The sequence below is a fragment of the Solanum verrucosum genome, unplaced genomic scaffold (genome assembly GCF_900185275.1).
Source record: "Solanum verrucosum unplaced genomic scaffold, falcon-dt-bn FXZP01000128.1, whole genome shotgun sequence".
Lineage (NCBI taxonomy): Eukaryota > Viridiplantae > Streptophyta > Magnoliopsida > Solanales > Solanaceae > Solanum > Solanum verrucosum.
Window position 1 is genome coordinate 2,854,958 of NW_026020327.1, and position 22,853 is coordinate 2,877,810.

Here is a 22,853-nt window from a genome sequence, read left to right on the forward strand (position 1 = left end):
TACATTTACATATGACATAAAAATAAAACATATAGTGTCTTCAAACTCCTACTTAATCGATATCATATTTGGTTTTTTTAAAATAATGAAGAAAAAAACACAAAGTTAGAATTCAATGATAAAAACTTTTAGTGACAATTTTCTGGGCTTTTATGACGATTGTTGTTGTCGCTAAAGGTCTAATTCTTTTGCAGTGAATCCTAGTTGGCAACACTGAGGTGGAAGATTAGTCCCACGTGGCTTGCCACGTCAACAAAAATTTGGGGTGTTAACTCTTGAGGGTATTTGTGGTCTCTTAGGATAACAGCAGGGGCATTTTTTATCCCAAAATGTAACGAATGGTATAAATGGTCTATTTCATATAGTTCGGGGGCAATGTTGACCCTTTTCTGTATTAAAAATAATGTAAATATAAATAAATGTGAAAAATGATGTATAAAAAGGATTTAAAGGGATATATTTGTCATTTACTTATTTTATCCCGGGATAAGTTATCCCGGGATTACTATACCACCCAATGTGAGGGATAACTTATCCCGGTACTAATTCATAATCCCGGGATAAGTTATCCCAAGCTTTCCAACCAAACAAGGAAATAAGGGTACTTAAAATTTATCCTGGGATTAACTTCCCTTATCCATTACACCAAACGAGTCCTTTAGGTTTTAGTATTACTTTGGTCTTTATTGTTGCAATTTAGTCTAATTTGTTTGTTTCGATGTATGCCTGTATCGCGTCAAATTATTGGACAAGTCATATATTTGTTTTGAAAGCATTTTCTTATTGATTAAACAAAAAAACAATAAACCAATAACAAATATCTTATTGGTTTGATTATCGGCTTAGCATATTTAAAAATCAAAAACCGACAAATCAAATCGATAATACTTTAAATCAAACCGACCGATACACACCCTAAATAATACTACTTTAAAAGAAACAACTTGGTAAATCTTATATAAACATAGAGCAAGTATATGAAGAAAAGTGGCATAGTTATGCGAATAATAATTTAAATTCAAGCTTTAAACAATTTCTTAATTAAACTTGAGAGAATACTAAAATTAAATTAAATTAAATACCACTTAACACCTTTCATCGTTCACTTTTCAATCATCAAATAGCCTTCGGTTAAAAGTCCAAAATAGTTTATTTATCTTTGTATTGAGACTCAAAGTCATACTTGAGTATTTATATGGAGTACTAATAATCCTTAGTATTTGTCATATTGATGCACTTTGGTCCTTCCTCAAATTATTGTCTAGTTTTTAACATTAATTTTATCCATTTATGTATAAGATGTTTAATCGTCTTTTAATAAATTTAGTAAAAATAATAACTCTATTTGAAAGAAGGTCAGAAGAAGAATACATTATTTTGTTTAGTAAAAATATCATTACAGCTAAAATCGAGAGGTTAATCACCTCAATTTCACGTGCAATAGCACAATTTTTCTTTCTTGCAACGTCATATGTCAACGTGTTCTTAGTTTAGTTGCAATAATATTTCTACTGAATAAAACAAAGTATTCTTCTTCTACCTTCTCTACGTGAGATTATTATTTCTACTAAATATATAAAAGACGATTGAACATTCCATACATAAAATTGTGGATAAAACCAACTTTAAAAAATAGATAAAAATTTGAGGGAGGACTAAAGTGTGGCAATATTACAAACACGAGAGATTATTAGTATTTCATATAAACCGCTCAAGATGACTTTGAGTTTTAATACAAAAATAATAGACTATTTTGTGCGTCTTCTTGACTATATATGTCAAAAAGGGGAATAAATATATTATTTTCAGGAGTGTAGTGTTCAGTATTTTGCACTTTTGTGGCGGGAAGTGAGCAGATCGTCGGTAGACAGAAGCGGCGGCCGGCTACATCGGAGATCGGAGATGGGTACTTTGGGGCAGCTTCCAATTTGGGCATCGAAGCCTTGTATCATGGGTATTGACGAAGCTGGTCGCGGTCCTGTTTTAGGTACTTTCCCCCTTATTGTTACGAGTTCATATCTACTATTTATTGTAATTTTAGTGGATTTTTACACATTATTCTATGCTCTTTCCGTCTCAATTTAAGTTTAACTGTGTTAAATGTGATTAATCGGAGAAGAAAGCTACAAAGTAGAGAAGATATTTGTGAAAGCTTTTCTCAAAACTGTACAAGGCACTGATTATATAGAGTTAATGATCTTAGATTCGGCTCATTCTAACTAACTGCTTAATTAATACAAATTGTGTGGGCTGAAGTGTAACAGGGAACTTCAGGGGATTGCTATGCAATTAGTCAGTTCCTCAACCGACTGGACACGAAATTTAAGAAATAAATGGAGACTTTTGAATGTTGTGATTTAAAATTGAAAATGTGTGTAGTCCTTTAAATCTTGTGGTATTAAACTTGTCTAGTTGGATGTTGTAATTGGAAAACTTACTAAATATAGAAAGATACTGTCTATATGGGACAAACCAAAATATAAAGTAAGACATTTAAATTGGGGGGGAGGGAGTGTTCCGCATGGAAAGTAGTGGGTACATGTTCAAATCCCAACTAAGACAAAAACAAGGTGATTTCTTTCAAATGTCTCAGTGTTGGTGGATTGAGTTACTTCATATTTGTTGCTAGTGAGGGTAATGGATATCCCACCTTATTAGTTAAGGTGTGCCCGAACTGTCCGGACACCATGGTTATCAAAAGAAAAGATAAGTAGTTCATCTGCATTCACTTTGTATCCGTTTTAACTCTCTGTATGCATGTTTTCATATGATTTACAGGGCCAATGGTCTATGGATGCCTGTATTGTGCACGCTCATACCAGAAGACTCTTTCCACTTTACAGTTTGCAGGTAATTAATTAAAGACTTGTACTTCTTTTGAATTATTTTAGTTTTATACCCAACTAAAGGAGGATAGATAATTGTGCTAGATTGGAAGCAGAGTAAAATTAGTCAATGTATGATGAATCCTCACATATTGAATATGTTGTGTCAGGATGTACTCTCCTAGGCCTGATCTATTATCAGTGCGGGGATTTGATGTTAGATAGGAAAGGATTCAAGCCCAAATAGAGCAGAATGGATATTTAAGATTTTCATATAGTCTACGTCAATTACTTTGGATTGAGGTGTAATTGTTGTTGTTGTTGTTGTTGTTGTGTTTGTTCCGCCTTCACTCTTTGATTTTTGTTGGATTTGGATTCGAGTATCTTCTTTAAGGATGCATTCAATGTTTTAGTTGTTTATATTTGTTTTTTGGCATGTTGGAGTTGCCTACTATTGTTTTTGGTGATGTAGGGTCTGATTTTCTGATCTTTTCTATTATATGGAAAGTAGTCACCTTATGATCTGCTTGGGAATTGGCTTGTGCGGAAAAAAAAATGTTAAAGCATGAAAGTGAATAGTAGTCAGCCAACTAAATTCATTGTTTCATTTGAATGATCAATGAAGATCATTTCTAAAATGTTGTATCTTTCTTTCTGAATTACCTAATTCGGATCTCTTCATTCCCATATTTTGTTCCTGTTATACATAAGCGACTGAACCTTTCTCATTGCTTCTTGAGAGGTTTGTTTAACTTCTCTCGACTTTAGCGAAAGTGAGAAATTGAACCACATAGAGGTGTTGCATGAAGAATTATGCGACTGCCTTTTTTGAAGTATAAAGTTGATTATTTTAGTTTTTACGGAAAATCCTCAGCTGGGTGAATTTACAAAAAAAAGCTATGTATCCTGATTAAAATGTGTTAGAAAAAAATATTGTATGACTGGCATAAGCTATCATGTTGTTTTCTCTACATATAACAAGTTGCAAATTTCTCTTCATGTTCATGCATACTCAACTTTTTTTGATGATATATTATACAGACTCGAAGACTTTGAAAGAAGAGAAGAGGGAAGAACTATTTGAGGAATTAAAGACAAATAAATCCATCGGATGGGCTGTTGATGTGATAGATCCTAGAGATCTCTCAGCCAAAATGTTAAAGAAGTTTGTACAAAACTCTCTTTGGTTTACCATACTCCAATTTTATCAATTCTTCACATGAGTACTCTTTTCTTCTTTTTGACAGAACCAAAATAAATCTCAATGAAATATCACATAATTCTGCCATTGGCCTCGTGAGGAAGACACTGGAGCTTGGTGTTCTTTTAACCGAGGTAAGACTATTGAGTTCAATAGACTTGCTACCCTTCAAGATGGGTATGCTACTGTCACGACCCAAAACGGGTCATGAGTGGCACCCACACTTAATCTTTTAGGTGGGCGAACCAACGAATGCAAACCCCAACTTTTATTAGTTTTTCAACTTATGCACTACGACAATAATGCGGAAACTCAAACCTTATTAAAGTGAGAAATAAAAATCCTCTAGAACATCTAATCTTACATACTCAAACCTTACATATTGTTTCCCAAAACATGAAAGTCATTACATCAAGGACATCTAATCCCAAATACTAAGTCTGAGAGTATCAAAGAAACCATGGTACACTCACTGCACTCCACAAAAGTCAAAAGGCAAAACCTATACACCTTCTCAACTAGCACAGACTCACCAACAAGAGTAGAAACACGAATAGGCATGTCAAGTAAGTCAAAATGCAAATCAAGTCCATTAGCTAATAAGGAAGATACATAAGAAAAAGTGGATCCAAGATCAAACAATACGAAAGCCATGCAATTGTAGACAAGAAGAGTACCTGGGATAGTAGCATTGGATGCCTCTGCACTCCCGGGGAAAGCATAACAATGGGCGTTGTTGCTTGTCTGACCATTACCCCTGCTGGGCTGCGCTCTAGTAGTTCCAACCTACTCGCCACCCCGATCGGACTGGGGACCACCACGTCCTCCAGAATGACGACCTCTACCATAACCGTCCCTACCTCTTAACTGTTGGGGCTTTGTAACCCTGATCATACAGTGCCTGACTCTGCCTCGAACAATATTTCTTGATATGTCCAACCTCACCACATCTATAACAAGTTCTGGAGTTGAGAGTAGGTCTCTTTGAAGACGAAGAAGACTGAAGATACCTACCAAACTCAGCTGAAACCTGTAATGAAGATTGAATAGGACGGGATGGATAACCCTTAGAACTTTGCCCTGTGGAGTAGGAACCACTAAACTCACCTCCGTTACGGAACTTCTTGAACATTGTCACCTTGGTGAAGTCATCTGGCTTTACCCCTTCTACCTCTATCACAAAATCAACCACATCTGAAATTTTTTGCAAAAACAACCTCCTATAAAGCTGGAATCCTCAAATCTGACCTCAATCCCTTCACAAAGCGGCGAATCCGCTCTTGTGGACTGAAGCAAACTGAGTAGCATACCTGGATAAATCACGAAATTTGGCCTCATAGGCTGCAACAGACATCTTTCCTTGCTCTATATTCAGGAACTCATCTCTCATGTCTCTCAAAGTCCAGGGTATGTATTCTCCATGAAAAAGCTAGAGAATGTTGCCCGAGTCATAGGTAATGCCTTTGTTGGTCGACACTCAGCATGAGACCGCCACCACATTTTGGTGTCTCCCTGGAACTGGTATGTCATAAACTCAACACCAAATTGCTCCACTATATTCATTTTATGAAGCAACTCATGACAATCAACAATGAAATCATAAGCATCTTCAGATTCAATACCCTTGAAGACTGGAGGTTTCAACTTTAAGAACTACATAAAGAGATCATGTTGGTCACTAGTCATTATTGGCCCTATAGTCAATTGTGGAAACATTTTTGTTTCCAAGGACGCATCTATGCGGGGAGCCACAACAGTTGCATGTTGTACTCCTGAACCTGAGGTGTTGGTGCAGAAGATGTTGGGGATCCCCGCATGGATGCATCCTTAGAAACAAGCATGTTTCCTCGATTTACTACAGGGCCAATAATGACTAGTGACCAACATGATCTCTTTATTAAGTTCTTAAAGTTGAAACCTTCAGTTTTCAAGGGTACTGAATCTGAAGATGCTTATGATTTTCTTGTTGATTTTTAGGAGCTGCTTCATAAAATGGATATAGTGGAGCGATTTGGTGTTGAGTTTGTGACATACCAATTACAGGGAGACGCCAAAATGTGGTGGTGGTCTCATGCTCAGTGCGCCAAGGCATTACCTATGACTAGGGCATCATTCTCTAACTTCTCCACGGAGAAGTGTATGCCCTGGACTTTGAGGAGAGATGAACTCCTGAATATAGAGCAAGGAAAGATATATGTTACGGCCAATAGTCGTGTTTTATCCAGCTTTACTTCAGTCAACAAAAGCGGATTCGCCGCTTTATCGAGATTGAGGTCAGATTTGTGGATTCCAGCTTTACAAATGGCTACTTCTGCAAAATCTTTTTAGGAACTGGTTGATTTTGTGATAGAGGGGGTGAAGCCAAATGACTTCCCCAAGGTGACAACATTCAAGAAGTTCTTTAAGGGAGGCGAGTTTAGTGGTTCTTACCCAGAGGGCAGAGTTCTGGGGGTTGTCCATCCTGTCTTATTCAATCTTCATTGCAGGTTTCGTTGAGGGTCCGTCACATACCAATCAACCCTTTTCTGAGTTTGGTAGTTATCTTCAAAGACACCTACTCTCGACTCCAAACCTTGTTATGGATGTGGTGAGGTTGGGCATATCAGGAAATAGAGTCAAGCTCGATATGATCAGGGTTACAGAGCCCCAACATTTAGAGGCAGGGATGGTTATGGTAGAGGTTGTCATTCTGGAGGACATAGTGGTCGCCGGGTTGGAACTACTAGAGCGCAGCCCGACAGAGCCCATTGTTATGCTTTTTCCAGGAAGACAGAGGCATCCGATGCTGTTATCACAAGTACTCTTCTGGTCTGCAATCGCATGGCTTCCGTATTGTTTGATCTTGGATCCGTTTTTTCTTATGTATCTTCCTCGTTAGCTAAGGGACTTGATTTGCATTGTGACTTACTTGACATGCCTATTCATGTTGCTACTCCTGTTGTTGAGTTTGTGCTAGTTGAGAAGGTGTATAGGTCTTGCCTTGTGACTTTTGTGGAATGTACCTTCGACTTGCCCTCAGCTTTAGCCAGTCTCCAGCACATCAGATTCCAGAGTAAGCTATTCCTTCTAGCTCTTGTTGGATTCTCTCAGTCATGGCATAATGTCCTAGTTTTCGGACACAAACTATTTTGTTCATATATTATGGTTTCTTTGATACTTTCGTACTTAGTATTTGGGGATTAGATGTCCTTGATGTGATGACTTTCAAGTTTTGGGAAACGATATGTAATAGACTGTAAATGATTTTTATTTCTTAATAAGATTTGAGTTTATGTATTATTGTTGTAGTGCATAAGTTGAAAAACTAATAATAAGTTGGGGTTTGCATTCGTTGGTTCACCCGCCTAGAAGGTTAAGTGTGGGTACCACTCATGACTCGTTTTGGATCGTGACAAACTTGGTATCAGAGCAAAATTATGTAGATTTGATTATTCTAGAGATGGTTGACTTTGATATAATTCTGCACTGGCTTATGTTTTCTTTTAGCAAAAGGGGAAACTTAATATCAGATCCATTAACATGTGTATGCATCTACTACCACTCCACCAGTGGGGAAACAAAATAAGGAGGGAAGAATGAGTAAATCTGATTTCTGGTTCCTGTTCCTTTTTCTCTAGTTGGCATACATCAGGCTTTCTCTTGTCTCACAGGATAGACCCCTTTCTGTGACTATTAAGAGAAGAGTCACTGAAATAAATCAGCTGCAGGAACTATACTTCAATTATCCTTGCTATTTTAACCAAAATATCAATCAATCAGCTAGATGAATAACCCCAAACTAGTTGAGTTCAGCTATGGGAATCCTGCATAGCCCATTTAGAGGATTCATCATAATTGGACTATTTTTGTGTTGTTCATTATCTGGGTTTGAGACCGACTATACTATGCATAGCTCACATTGGCTAAGTTATTCTAACCTGACTATATATGACATAATCTGCCTCCAGATATCTACAGGCTATCTTTTCTTAATTGACAAACAAACGTGCCAACTTCTGAAATTCAACCTTTTGTCAGTTTTCTGTACCTGATAGATGAGGCTCTGATGTTCATAGCATACTGCTGCAATGGAACTCTTTTGGGTCAAATTTAAGACCAGACCAAAGTTTTTGCAGCTTACCTAGCTCTCAGCAGCTCCAAGCTTAACCTAGAGTCCTATGTCTTTTGTCCACATATACTTGTCAGACCTCAATTTCTAAATATACTATTCAGAACTCAACATTCTCCTCTATTGGTATGTGCTTGTCGTGTTCTCTCTGCCACAGACCACTACTTTGATTTTGGTTATCACATTTCATACCTTTAATCTTGTTAGTATACTGTATAAGTTGCCCATTTTCCTGGATGGGTGTGTACTTCACTAAAAAGCAAATAGGAAAAGAGTAGACTTGATGGCTTTTCAAATACTGAAACTGATAGCATTCACTCCCTCCGTCCCAATTCAAGTGTCTTAGTTTGGCTGGCATGGAGTTTAAGAAACAAAATGAGACCTTTGAATCTTGTGATCTTAATAAAAGATGTGTTTAGTTTTTTAAATCTTGTAGTCTTTAAGTATAGAAAGAAGCCACTCTTTTTGGGACAAAACAAAAAGGAAAGTAAGACACTTAAATTGGGGACAAAGGGAGTACAGATCAATTATATAATTTATTCCACAAGTTATTTAGACATTTTCAGAAGCAATGCACTAATGAATCCCTTTCAGGTTTATGTGGATACTGTTGGTGATCCTGAAAAGTACAGAGTGAAGCTATCTGAAATATTTCCAGCAATCAAATTTGTTGTTGCAAAAAAAGCTGACAGTCTTTACCCTGTCGTAAGTGGAGCCAGTATTGTTGCAAAGGTGACTTGGCATCTGCCACTTTGTCTCGTTCTATTTACCTCCCTTTGTAAAATTAGAATCTGAATTCATAAGTCTTAATGTCATTTATAACCATCTTTAAGGTTACTAGGGACCGAGCCTTGCGGGATTGGGTGCTTGATGAAACTGCTGAGAACATGCAAAGGAACTTTGGATCTGGATATCCTGGAGGTAGTGTTAAACTTCCATTCAGTTAAAATTGGGATTATATGTTGCTAGATTCTAACATCTTACTCAAAATGGATGGGGCAATTTGACATCCATTTTTGTCTGTAGATCCTGAGACAAAAGCTTGGCTGGATAATCACAAACATGCAGTTTTTGGGTTCCCAACCTTGGTCCGTTTCAGCTGGGGAACATGTAATGCATACTCCAAGGATAACGTCGAAGTAGTATGGTGAGTCCATTACTAACTTCCATAAAACATTTGACTGTACTAAATTCTGCTGGATCCTTGTACTCAAAATCTCGTTGTTTTACTTTCACCTCAAATCCCTTTGTGTGGCGTGTTTTAATAGAGAGTTGGAACATGGAAATGAGTGAGCTTAATCAAGTTCTTTTTTCCGACTGCAACAGAAGCAAGTTCAAAATATCAAAATCATATTGCTATCAATGTTTAATCTGGATCTTTTTCATGTTATTTCCATAGGGAATCTGATGCTAATGACGAAGATGAACCCAACGGAAGAGCTAGTAAGCGGCAAGTGAAGCTAACTAATATTGGTTTCACTGGTGTAAAGAGGAAAAGTGAAGATATTGAGTCAAATGGGAAAGGCCGTTGCAAATTCTTCCAAGCTCGTAAACTTGAGCTCCTCTCACAGTTCTGAAGGACACAATTCTCATTTACTGATAGAATGTGAAATGTTGCTTCAAAACCAAATTCATCTGGCATTAACTAGAACAGGATGGTGATTAGATTAGTTAGTTATATACCTGCTAGCTGATCGAAAAAATGTTTACCAGATTTGTAATGCGATTAATATGATAAACATCTTTTAAGGATTATCCATACATGTTCTCCCTGGTTCCCACAGTTTTTTGTACTTGCAGCAACTAGAATATCTTCTGCTCATCTGAAAGGGACTCGGAACGTCTCGTTTTTCATGTAATCACTTAAATTATGTGTTATTTCATGTGTATCAATCATTAGTGTCTGATGTATCTTCCTACATTGCCTCTAGATTTATAACTCCTCATATGCAAAAGATAGTTCCACCTGATTTGAAGAATTCTGATGTTATGCATTTAAATTGAAATGTTTCATATTTACATCTTTGGCGGTGGAGCCAGAATTACATCAATCTTTGGTGAAGTCGAAAGAGATTCAACATCTATTGCTTTGTTATTATGATTTCCAACACACATTTCTAAAGAAATACTGAATCTACACAAAAGTTACTGAATTCTCGAAAACACACGTACCCAAAGTTGTAGATCCTTCCCTGTCTATCAGATCCAGATCCAGCTTTATTTGAAAAGATTACATGATACAAATGTAAACACCAAGAACAATAAGAGAAGTACCAAAAAGAGCAAGACCAACACGAGTTTCTTCACCAAGAATCAATCCAAAAACAGCAGTAGCAGCAAAAGTGGTGGCATTCGTAACAGGAACAGCTAAAGAAATTGGTGTATCACTTAGAATTGCAAAGAAAGTAGCTGATGCAGACAGATTTAGAAGAAATGGCAATGAATATTGCCAAATCAACAGAAGTTTGAGCCAATTTTGTAGAGTTGTGAGGACTGGGTGTTGGGGTGTGTTTGGTTGAGGTAAAGATTTGATGGTTTCGTCCCATTTGATTGCCCCTTTTCGCATTAGGGCATTTGTTGCTCCCCAAACAAGGCCTACTGTTATCATCTTCTCCACTTCTCCGATCATCTTTTCCCCTCAATTTGTGATTTTGGATTTTGGGAGCAATTCTCTTTTTAATTGGGGTCAATCAATTGAATATTTGTCCGTAATAATTTATTTATTTTTTATTAACCTTATTTTTAAAAAGTTCATTGTCAATATTCTGAACGTATGTCACCTAAGTTTTAATTTTTAACTATTGACTAAACAAGTTCATTATCTTAAAACTAGTAAAATTATCCGCGCTTCGCGCGGGAATTTATTATCACAGTATTTATAAAATAATACTTAAAACCTATTAGTCATTAAAACTAAACACAATATTATCTTACATACAAGATTACGTAGTAACAAACATTAATAATGTAAAGGAAAATTAAAATTATTATATCTTATCATTTATCCTTAATAACATAAGCATAAATTAATAACTGTAAAAATACATACCAGGATCTGTAACATAAGCAATGGTGTCAGTGAGCCACAAAACATGAGCAAAATACACAAATATTTAATTGTGCAGCAGAAGAAGAAGAAGAGGTTCAGAATTTTCGTTGTTTTAAAATGAGAAGAATCTCTCTATTTATAGACAACAAAGGGTAGTGTGAACAAATGTTTATTGTGCCTTATCGGAAAGGTTACTACTTACAACTATTTGGAAAAGTTGCAACCCTTTGGAAAGGTCACAACCTTTCATAAAAGTCACAACTTTTCATAAAGTCGCAACTCTTCATTAAAGTCACAACTTTTCATATATGTCGCAATTATTTATTGAAGTCACAACTCTTCATAAAAGTCACAACTTTTCATACAAGTCGCAACTCTTCATTAAAGTCGCAACTCTTCATAAAAGTCACAACTTTTCATGAAAAGAAAAGGCTAATTTTGGAAATAAATAAATTAAAAGAGAATTCTAGTTTGTGGTGACGTCACGTAGGCGGGCATAAAGTTATGTTTTATATATGATATATGATATGATATGATATATGATATCCTGAACGCCTGGCACCTAAGTTTTAACTTTTTACTATAAGACGGAATTTATGATCAATTGAATAAGTTCATTATCTCGAAATATTTTGAACATATGTCACCTAAGTTTTCAATTGAACTGAACACCACCTAAGTTTTAACTTTTGGTTATAAGACAGTTTCTGATCAATTGAACAAGTTTGCAATCTTAAATATTATAAATGTTTGTCTTATAAGCAAAAATTAATTAATTTTTTTTTTTTTAAACGGAGGCTTTTTTTTATTAAAAAATAATAATAAAATTAGCAGGGTCAAAAATCAAAAACACCGGATTACTCATCTATCATAGGCCCATTTTAAAGCTATCCACAAAATTCATTTTAACATCTTTACTCAGTCTTATAAAGCTGTTAGTGAAAAACTCAAGACACAGACTTCAAAAATTTGTTTCCAAGTGAAGTTAAAGAATTCAACAAACATGAACCACCTAAAGATCCCATGTTCTCAAATCCTCATTAAGTATTTAGCCAAAATGTGTATTTAAGTCCCAAGAGAATGTAGGAAAATCAGTGCCCTCACAAAGTCGGATACAAAGTACACGCGAGCAGCAACCGTTGCACCTAATGAAACATAATGTAAAAGATAAGTGAGTTCAATCTAGTATGAATCCTTCTAAATCCAACAATCTTGTCTCTACGCCGACTTGTGTGAAGAGAAGAAACACTGATATCCAAAGTATATCAGTGGGATCTGATAGTCAGCTCACGTATCTTAAATCAAAAACGCCATATCAGTTGAATCCCAAAGTATATAAGTATCCTCTTTAGTCAGTCAAAAGACATTTGGAATTTCACCAGAGTGACTATAATCAAGAAGCCCTCTTAGGAGGTGCCATATTTTTAATGAGAGAAATGGTTGTACCAATTACAAATAATTGCACCACAAATCCTGCAGAACAAGAGCACGGTCAATACATCAACTGTATACAACATATGATGAGAACCAGCTTTGCATCAGGAAGCTTACCTAGTAGGACAACTGCAATCTTCAGAGTTTCCAAACTCGTAAAATTTTGGAAAGCCTACGCAATAACATCATTAGATTATTTTTAGTCAAGCCAAAATGATAACGAGAAATCAAAGACAGAAGCAAATACATAATAATGTCATTAAGAGATCAAAGGAAGAAGAAAATTCACATAAAATCAAAACAACGACCGACTTCTTGCAATTGAGGAAGAAATACCTCAGGTTGACTGGTTCTGAAGGAAGGAAAAAGCAGATACACTGTAAAGATGGTGCTTTGTGTACTCCAATTAAGTATCATACTTACTGCTTAGTTGCGTTCTTTTATTTCCATCTTAATCAATCTATCAAGCCTTATGCAACCTATTGAGTTGGGTTATACTCTCTTTTTAACCTTCTTAAGATAAGGGTTGTCAAGGAAGGACTTGTGATATCAACTTATTTATTTTGGACTGCAAATTAACGAGCAACTACCTGAAAATCATACTAGAGTGACAAAATTTTCCATCGTGTAAATGGAGGAAATAGTTCTATCGATCAGAACATTACTTACAAAGTTAAGAAATATAAGTACTGCTTCTTTCGATTCTAAAAAACTATTTGAAGTCAAGATTGGAAAAAAGTTAGTGGAACTTGAGAATTTGTGAGTGCAAGTTCAAGATTTGAAAAACTTCCCTTCAAATACACCTTGAAACTACAATTTAAAATCTTGAACTTGAAGATTGTTTTCCTAAGTTTTACATTAAAAACTCAAATACTAACTTCAAAAGAAATTCTTAGTGAAGTCAAGGAATTCAACTCAAGTGCCATTAGATCATCCAAGTAAATCAAGGTTCTCTTAATACAATCATGCCAAAGAACTAAGAGGTCCCTATTCAACAACAACAACCAGGGGCGTATCTAGAGGGGGTGCCGTGGGTTCACGTGAACCCATGCTCCCCTCTCTAGATCATATATAGTAGTGTTATATTTTTTATAAAATATTTAAATATAGATGTGTGAACCCACATTCAAAGTATCATATAATACTACGATGATGATTGGGTGCACCCCTCTAAGTGAGGATAGAAATTTAAATCTTATATCTATCTTGTCTTTTACTAACACCTCTCTAAGTGGTTATTGGTTACACTTTTGGCGTTTTAACTAATTATTCTTTTGTTTTTTTCCTTTAATCTTTCAAAATTTTCAAGTATGTTACATTGAAAATTCCTAAAATAATTAGCACTATAAAATTTTTATATAATTAAATCAAATTTGTATATTAAAATTTAAAACTAGTAGCATTATATGTTTTGGACCTATAATTTTTAAAATTTAATGGTTCATATTAAAAACCTAAAAGTCAAACCGATCAAATTTATATTTAAGATACATTTTTTTGTAATTGTGCACCCATCTTGCGGAAATCCTGGATACGCCTCTGACAACAACATACCCCATGTAACTCCAAAAGTGGGTCTAGGGAGGGTAGAATGTACGCAACCTTACCCTTACCTTGTAGAGATAGAGAGGTTGTTTCCGATAGACACTCAGCTCAAGTAAAGCATCTCAAAGCAGTTTGAAAAAGAGAACACAGAAATGAAAGTAGTAACAATAACAAAATAAAGCTGGAAAGCAGTACATAGCATACACAAAAAAGAACAGTAACAACAATGAACTAATGTGATAACCGAAGCACAAGAAACACAGATGGTAACAGCAATCGACGAACAAGAAACTATGAGAATAGTGCTAAAATATAAAACCTATTTAGCATATTTCTGTCGTAGATACATTTCTGTCTAATACAATAGCTAAGCATCATTTTTCTAGTCGGAATGAATAACCACATAACCATACCTCCAATTGGAGATTGCTCATAGCAAGATATGCCACTGACAGCAGGATTGCCATCGACGACCCAAAGACATAAAACTTCAGAAAATTGGATCGGCTTTTCTTTCGACCTAATTACAACAAGAGGGAATGTCCAATTAAAAGATGAATGTTTAAGTAGATTAGATCACGAATGAGATCCAGTAGCAAACCTAGTTCTCCTGCCACAACAGACACGAAACCAATCCCAAGGGAAACAACCGAAACTCTGTCGGGAGACTCGTTCTTTGATAATGAAACAAATACATTAGCTGCTATCATCAATTGAGTGACAACCTGAAGCGCACGATACAAAACTATCAATAGAAAGATCTCACACTAATATGCTTACACATTGTTATTCCAGAGCATGTCGCTTAAAATACTGGAAACGAGATAACTAGTTTAGTTAAGCCTCCATTCATCTCTCTTTCCACTAGTTTTGACTATCAATATTCTAGTTTTAAGAAAATGATGCAGTTAACCAACAAATCTAAAATAGGGGAATCGAGAGTATACTATCCTATTGGATCCTAAACAAAAATGTCAATGCGTTAATGGCAGTACAATTCAAGTTCAGATGCCTATATTAACTGATGAGTAATGGTGTATTTAAAAACAACGAACTTCATGACTTTTTTATGTCAAGTGAATCCACAGCCACTACCTTGCACTCGATAAACCCCACTCCAGTGTAATAACTCGCAGAGGTAAACCACACTAGGCAAACCTCGTGCAATGAGCTAGACCGAGAAACCATTAACTTCAGAACTTGTTTAAATCCTACCTCAAAAACTGGAAAATAGCCCTAAAATAACCAATTCTGATTAAACCAGAGATTATGTAACAATTAAAAAATTCAGTAGCTCAGTTAATTGACTATGTAATCCTCTCCTCCATTTCTGCTTCCTCTACCCCAATTTTACTTTTTTAAAACAAAAATTCAATCTACAAACCTGAACGATGATCAATTTGGCCAAACGAGACTTTGCTTTTGCAACTTTCGTGTATCCTGCCAAAACAAAAATGAACATTAAAGCAATCGGATGGAAAATGGAAATGAGAGATTGTGAAACGGAAATGGGGAAATAGTACTTGAATCAACGACCATGCGGTAGGAGAAATCAGAGCCATCAGTTCCCGACGGCCTCCCTCTTACGGCTGACCTCTGATTCATCTTCTCCGCAGTTTCTTCTCTCTCAACAACTCAGATTGATGACTTCGTTGAAGCCTCAAGCGAAGTCTCTGTTGAGCAATGGTACCAAGTCTGTTAAACGGGTGGGGCCAACCCGGAACGCTGGACGGATCCGCACGGTTTAAAAGATCTCCTAATCGGTGGCCCGGGTCGGGTAATACCATATTAACCATGAATCGAGTACCCATTATCGACCCAAGTCAATGTTAATATAAATTACCTTTTGTTTTAAACGTTGGATATTCAGGATAAGGTGGGAGTGATCTTTGTGGTAGACAAGGTGAGAAAAGCGAGATTAGGATAATTTGGACGTTTGAAGAGGAGATGCCCAGATACCCTGGTGAGGAGGGTATGAGAGGTTGGTTATACTTCGTCGGTTTATTTTTAGTTATATCATGATTTTTTTTTTGAGTCAAATGATAAGGACTTTGATTAACATTTTATGATGTAATTTTTCATTATATTAATATGTCAAATTTGTAATTTATAGTACTTTTTGTATATAGTTTTTGAATATCAAAATTTTTAGTTTAAAAATATCGAATTAATGTAATCTAATTTAACGTTGAAAACTAATCAAATTGACTTTCGAAAAGCGCAAAATGACAACTAAAAATGAATGAAGGGAGTAGTAGGTATGAGGAGAGGAAGAGATAGGACAAAAAGTATTGAGGGAGGTGATTAGACAAAACATGATGTAACTTTAGGTTATTGAGGACATGATATTAGATAAAAAAAAAAAAGGTGTGGATGATGTTTGTACTAAGGTAAACCGTTAGTAGGTAGTGGAGGGTTGTTTTGTGTGTTTTCGAGGATTTAGACTACTTGTTGGTACGTGTTTGTCGTTGTACTAGTCGTATTATTGTAGTTCTTACTTTTGATATCTATTATTATTTGTAATTAACTGTGTTTCAATTATCACAGTACTATATTGTTCATGTTCTTTTCTTGTAGCCTTTGCACTCACTTATTTATTAAAATACAATTTATTTTAATTTGTCTAATTCATTTCATCATCTAAGAATTAGAATTGATTTAGGTTAAATATAATGTCTAAATTGATCCATGTAAACCTTCTCAAAAGCTTTTAAGAAAAATAAATTGTTTGATATGTTTTATTCATAAAAAAAAATAATCATTAGTTTTGTTTAGTACTAAACAAATTATAAGAAAATAAAACTTTGGTAAAAATTGAGTTGGTTCGACTATAACCTTTCGTTTAATCTATTTTGACCAACCCAACTTAATAAACTTTTATATATGTCAATGACATCATTTATTTTTTTATTTAACTCATTTTAACGTATACAATTTCAACTCAACCTGTACATTTGACTCTAACCTTCCATATCATACATTTGGAGGGGGAGGATATTACTTGTTGAACCCAACAAAGAGAGGTACTTTGAACAATTATCTTTAATTAATTTCAAAGAAGTACATTACCTTTGACTACTTAGCAAGAACAGACATATCCAAGAAAAGAATCTTTACATTGCATTTCTTGATGAATTAGAATAATTAAGTGTACATCTTTAAGCTTCTCATTATTTCATACACAAATCTGTGGCTTGGAAACTCAGATACCATTTATTAGCTATTCCTTTCCCCCCATAATATTCCATCCCAAGGAAATTATAAATTAAATGATCATTACTTTTAATAAAAGGAAAAGGGATGTGATAGTTGCTTTTAGAACAAACTAACATCGTAGCGGAGTTAATGTTTTTACTAAGGAGATTTAAAATATAAAAAAATCAAAAAATTCAATATATATTATATATACGTAAAAAATAATTTAAATCTTGTATTATATATATCAAATGTAATTTTTATTAAAATCTGAACTCCTTGTGGTACCCTAGCTCCACCTACTGTAGCATACATGTAAGGGCGAAGCTAGCATGTTGATTACATCTGGTTCGGCAAAATCCAATAGGTTTAGCATAAATCCCCATATTTATGTTAAAATTTAGTTAATAAATATATATAATTAATCACAAATTCAATAACTTTTTTTTGTAGAGGTGGCACATCTATATATATCTCTACTATTCTAAGTAGGAAAATACAAGCACTTGACTATGAGTTAGGTTTTAATAGTACTTTATAGGGAAAGGAATAATTGACTATGAGTTAGGTTTTAATACTTTAAGGGAAAAGGAATAGATTTTTTTTTTAAGGGAAAAGGAATAATTAATCAAGAATTCAATAAAAAAAATTTAGAGGTGACACACTGACACACATATATATATATATATACACTATTCTATGCAGGAAAATGCATGCACTTAACTATGAGTTAGGTTTAATACTTTAAAGGGAAAGGTTAGTTTACATAGATAATGTCATAGAATACAATTATAGGATAAAAGAAAGTTTGGAAAAGGTATAATATGATGTGTATTTTTTTATAAACAATTTATGAAAGCAATGGACTACATATGCTAGTCTTAAAGAATAAAGTTTATGTTTTGGTGAAAAGGCATGTAACTAGGGTTTCATGATTTTAATATATGGTATGTGTTTTCATTATATTCTAAAATTTAGCAATTGCTTGATGAGATTGTCCACTTGACTTTAAATTTAAAGATTCCTAGGATATACAGTGCTTGGAATGTCTTTGTCCTTTGTGGTAAAATTCATGATATCCATAGTTTTTATTAGTTTTTATTTCCTTTTTACTTTGTGGAATGTGGGGGCATTGTAGAGTCCCTTGGCTGATGTTATAGGTAGAGCTAGGGGCGCAAAGAGTTTATTCAAAAAAAAATTTTATCTTAAAAAATTATATGGTATATAAAAGATTATTTGGTGTAAAATGTATTTTATGTTCAGGTAGAATTTGGAGAAGAATCGCATCCTAATGCAAGCATCAATTTTTATTAATTACAACATAGGAAAATAAGTCAAATATACTTATGAACTATTTAAAATAGGATAATTTTATTTTTCATTCATTATATTTTTGTTCAAAAGTATCTCTACTGTTATGTTTTTGGCTTAAAAATATCCTCAAACTATCAAATTAACTCAAATAAAAAATACTCTTCTTACTACCGTTTGCTCCAAAACAAGGAAAAATGGGTCAATTTTGTTCTTGAATATTCAAAATAGGATAATTTTGTCCTCTATTTAAAGTTCGGGATAAGTGCTCTTGATTGTAAAAACTTGAGAAAAAACTTATATTAGTAATTATGAGAATAATTTAACTGTTTTAATTTAAATAAAAACTAATATATAATGCTAATTTTATATTTTATATAAAGTTCAAAATAAATATTTCTTTAACTTCTTTTTATATTTATTTGCTTATATTTGGAGCCTCCATAATAAAAATTATGACTCCACTACTAATTGATGCTAAACCATTAGGATAAAAATAAAGAAGAATTGCATGGACCTCCTCTGAGGTTTAGGCAACAATTATTTGATTTAATTTTTTCTCTGCACAAAAGAATGAAATTTAATGTATAAAACAATTTATTTATTTAAAAAGGGGAGAAAACCCGCATGAGAGACACATATTACAAGAAATTCAGTATAATTTCATAAATAGAATTCAGATTATGTTATACTTGAACTTTTTTTAAAACTTGTTTGGCTTTTGTGCATTTAATTTTTTATTCGAATTTATACACTTTGTTTGGATGGTTGTTACGTATTGTTTCATAATGTATCGTATTGTATCGTACTGTATTATTTTAATGTATACAGTGTTTGGATAGATTGTATCGTTCTCCATCGTTATATAATGTCACACATTCATAATTTAAGTGATAAACCTACCAGAAAAGTAGAGTACGTGGTAGAGCTATTCTGAAAAGGGAGGATGAAAGATGAAATATAATTATTAAATAATAAATAAAAATAAAATAAAAGAAAATACTAAGGTAACTATGCGATTACACCAAATTAGTCGTTACATAAAATGATTCTTTTCATCGTTACCTAACGATGAAGTTCAACAATACGATACAATATAATTTAAGTAACAATCAAAACAAACATTATACTTAAACTAACAATACAATACAATACAACACAGCGGGTAACAACCATCCAAATAAGGTATCTCTTTAGTGAAAATTATGACTCCGCTATTTCTAGTGAACTAGTTTTCACTAAGTTATTCTGTTTTTCATTTTTGATTAGTATGATTTTGTTATTTATGTCTATGTATGTGAAGAGATTGGGGACAAAAACAAAAATAATAGATAAAAGACAAGATGATAAACTTATGTATAACAATTCAACATCTTATACAAGGGAAAGTTTAGTAGAAAAAAGAGGAAAATAAAAGAGACATAATACACATCCTAATAATGCATCTCCAGCCTAATCAAAACAAACACTACACATATCAACTTGTTTTTCATGTACAACAACAAAAACACAATTGTAACCTAAGTAGATCAAAGACATAGTCATAATGCCCTATATCAAAATGAGACGAGTCAGGGATCCAGAACGACTTCATTTTACTGTTTAAGTACAAAGGTACGCGAAGAACATTGTAGCGAATAAGGCTAGATATACATTGTGGCTTTTGTGGCTACTAGCAGCACCGCGATGGCGATTGTGATGAGCATTTGCAGCGTAAATTGGTATGAAATTCGACGATCCTGGAGATCGAGAGCCATAGCCATTTGCTTCCCCTCCACTTCCTCTGCCACCAACAACATGAGACTCTGCAGCATGGCCATATTTGTTGTTGTTACTTGTTATAATTGTATCTCCATCAACATTATGTTTGTTGTTAAGTTGTTCAGATACTACAATACAAGATTTATGCATATTAATGAGCATATAAATTTCAATCGAATTAGATACAGAATTTAAACTTGATAGAACATGATTTTTCCAGTCATCTTTTATCGAATCAAACTCACTGTGAAAATACATGGTGAGAAACAGATTCTCGCTGAAATAATGTGAAACTTGATAATTTTTCCAAATATAGTGATTTAGTCAAAATTATTGTATTCAAATGAATTTGTAGCTTGTTGACTAAATCCTCTCAGGACTGATAATCCGAACCCTTCCTAGACTGAACTCTCTTTTCTTTAGGCTCGCGTAGAGATGCACCAAAGAAATAATTGGAAAATTAAAAAAAAAACATCCCCTGCTTTCCTATACTATGATTCATATGTAAAAAGTAAGAGAAAAAAAAATCTCAGTTCATTGAAATAAGGTAAAATACAAAGTTTTCCTTTCAATTAAGTAATTAGATCAAATTACAAATAGCAACACTTCAACACCTTGATTTAAATTGAAAGAGTTAAAAAAAAACATAGAGGAATTGAGAAAGTGTATAAATGAAATAAAAAAATATTACCATTGGCTTGATAAAATCCACATGAAAAGTAGAAGGCCAAAAATAATAGTAGTATTATTTTCTTGGTTCCCATTTTTGTTGAATAAATTCAAGAACTCCCATAAAAAGAATTTTAATTTGATCTTATTCTAAAAATTTCCCAGTATTTATAGCCTTTGTTTATTGTTCTTGAATAGATCTTCTCACTTAAAAAAAGAAAGAGAGAAAAAAACTTTATTAAAGTTAGAAAAGACAATAATTTATTTTCTTCTTTAAGTGATCTTATCAAGTGGGGGCTGAATATAAGTGATACTAATCTTAGGACACGTATTCTTGTCTCTAAAATTATTGAATTGCCTAAACCTACGACGCTTAATCAAGCAATATGTGTCGTGTTGGTTTGGACGTGGGAAAGATTGTTTATATTATATCTTTTAAATGTAAATTTTTCGTAAAATTTGCTCATATAAAATATTTTATGTACTGAATTGTTGAATTATTTTCTTTTTTTTTTTACGTCTTAGCCCATATTTATATTTTTTTGTACTTTTTCTATTTTAATTTATGTATTATATATTTTTAAGTCTATTTAAAGAGAATAATATATGTTCTTATTAATCTGATTTCACATATGATCTCTCAATTAGCAGTAATTATTTGATACTATTTTCTTTAGGATAAACATAGATGAAGATTGAAGAACCTTTTTTTTTAAAAGGAGATAGAAGACTATTGGTTTACGGATATAAACTGTTAGGCTAATATAAATTTAGCTAATTAATTATTTATTAATATAATATAATAATTAGAGAAGTTATAAATATATATGTATACCATTCGGCTAACTAGTTTATCAAAAGTTGAAATGTGCAGATATATTTTGTGTGTGGATACATTCTAATACTCTATTATATCCAACACATATATCTTATACTTATTTTATAAACAATTTATTTTATAAATTAGATAATCGAATGCTTTAGACCGGTAATCATCCATATAATATAATAAGTCATGTGGGCCAAATCTTACCAAGATTCCTCTTTTCCTTTTTTGCTTCGGTTTCTTTGTTTCATTTTAGCCAAACCTAAGTAATCTAAAGTTATCACTTTCAATGAAAGTTGAACACATCAATGGTTCCTTTGTGTTGGAGACTTGGAGTTGTTTATTGGGGCGTAAGGGAATTTATTAGATTTTTTTAATTAAAAAATTGCATTATTTATACATATTAAATTTTAAAAAATGATAATAATTTCTATTATATAGAAATGTGATGAGGAGGACGACCAAGGGCAATTTCGTCAATTTAATAAAATCTCAGTTTAAAGCAGTTGTACATAATGCAGAGGAGTTCTTGAATTTTCCAAAAAACCAGGCAACTTACTAGAAGAATCTATTACCTCTAAAAAGTGGGACCCATCTCTTGTAAAAAGTAGAGTACAATCAAGACCATTCTTTTTATTTTTTTTATTTTTTATTTTTTGATCTTTCCTAAAATTAGAATAAATTCTAATCTAATTGATGTATTTTGCTAAAAAAAATAATACATGGTAAATAAACAAATTAGTATTAAATTAAATTAAATAATAAATTAACATAATTTTGAATAAAAGTTTTTAAAGATTGTAAAAAAAATCAGTATGATAAATAAAATGTACAAATGAAGTAATAAAGTAAACTCAGAATGCTCACAAAATTTTGAAATAATAATTCTTCAAGTATAATTTTAAAATCCTCCTAATTAAAATTGAAAA

The 22,853-nt window shown here is 33.4% G+C and overlaps 5 protein-coding genes across 5 annotated transcripts in view; 1 reads left to right on the forward strand and 4 right to left on the reverse strand.

The window, feature by feature from the left end:
- The window catches only part of LOC125835811 (putative pentatricopeptide repeat-containing protein At5g37570), a 130,928-nt gene that overhangs the window by 65,374 nt on the left and 42,701 nt on the right, over nt 1-22,853 (reverse strand). The gene's annotated exons all lie outside the window — the stretch shown is intronic.
- Nucleotides 1,829-9,958, forward strand: LOC125835816 (ribonuclease H2 subunit A). The gene is made up of 8 exons (XM_049514920.1): nt 1,829-1,987; nt 2,779-2,850; nt 3,867-3,990; nt 4,073-4,160; nt 8,729-8,866; nt 8,968-9,055; nt 9,161-9,281; nt 9,534-9,958. The coding sequence occupies exons 1-8, from the start codon at nt 1,903-1,905 to the stop codon at nt 9,709-9,711; spliced, it is 894 nt and encodes a 297-aa protein (XP_049370877.1). The 5' UTR covers nt 1,829-1,902; the 3' UTR covers nt 9,712-9,958.
- Nucleotides 10,341-10,791, reverse strand: LOC125835831 (uncharacterized). Its single transcript, XM_049514935.1, has one exon. The coding sequence runs from the start codon at nt 10,761-10,763 to the stop codon at nt 10,365-10,367; it is 399 nt and encodes a 132-aa protein (XP_049370892.1). The 5' UTR covers nt 10,764-10,791; the 3' UTR covers nt 10,341-10,364.
- On the reverse strand, nt 12,502-15,869 carry LOC125835828 (uncharacterized). The gene is made up of 6 exons (XM_049514931.1): nt 15,686-15,869; nt 15,547-15,602; nt 14,764-14,887; nt 14,576-14,682; nt 12,735-12,789; nt 12,502-12,656 (listed from the first exon to the last, which is right to left on the reverse strand). The coding sequence occupies exons 1-6, from the start codon at nt 15,765-15,767 to the stop codon at nt 12,577-12,579; spliced, it is 504 nt and encodes a 167-aa protein (XP_049370888.1). The 5' UTR covers nt 15,768-15,869; the 3' UTR covers nt 12,502-12,576.
- On the reverse strand, nt 19,997-21,263 carry LOC125835833 (uncharacterized). The gene is made up of 2 exons (XM_049514937.1): nt 21,121-21,263; nt 19,997-20,557 (listed from the first exon to the last, which is right to left on the reverse strand). Exons 1-2 carry the CDS (start codon nt 21,191-21,193, stop codon nt 20,271-20,273), a joined length of 360 nt encoding a protein of 119 aa, XP_049370894.1. The 5' UTR covers nt 21,194-21,263; the 3' UTR covers nt 19,997-20,270.

Excerpts from the sequence above, each read along its gene's own strand:
- LOC125835833 (XM_049514937.1), bottom strand. The coding sequence starts at position 21,193 with ATGGGAACCAAGAAAATAATACTACTATTATTTTTGGCCTTCTACTTT. Across the intron at positions 20,558-21,120 it reads TGGATTTTATCAAGCCAATG|TATCTGAACAACTTAACAAC; the intron begins GTAATATTTTTT and ends CTTGTATTGTAG.
- LOC125835831 (XM_049514935.1), bottom strand. The coding sequence starts at position 10,763 with ATGATCGGAGAAGTGGAGAAGATGATAACAGTAGGCCTTGTTTGGGGA.
- LOC125835828 (XM_049514931.1), bottom strand. The coding sequence starts at position 15,767 with ATGAATCAGAGGTCAGCCGTAAGAGGGAGGCCGTCGGGAACTGATGGC. Across the intron at positions 14,683-14,763 it reads TGTTGTGGCAGGAGAACTAG|GTCGAAAGAAAAGCCGATCC; the intron begins GTTTGCTACTGG and ends TGTTGTAATTAG. Across the intron at positions 12,657-12,734 it reads GATTGCAGTTGTCCTACTAG|GATTTGTGGTGCAATTATTT; the intron begins GTAAGCTTCCTG and ends CTTGTTCTGCAG.
- LOC125835816 (XM_049514920.1), top strand. The coding sequence starts at position 1,903 with ATGGGTACTTTGGGGCAGCTTCCAATTTGGGCATCGAAGCCTTGTATC. Across the intron at positions 3,991-4,072 it reads TCAGCCAAAATGTTAAAGAA|AACCAAAATAAATCTCAATG; the intron begins GTTTGTACAAAA and ends TCTTTTTGACAG. Across the intron at positions 8,867-8,967 it reads GAGCCAGTATTGTTGCAAAG|GTTACTAGGGACCGAGCCTT; the intron begins GTGACTTGGCAT and ends ACCATCTTTAAG.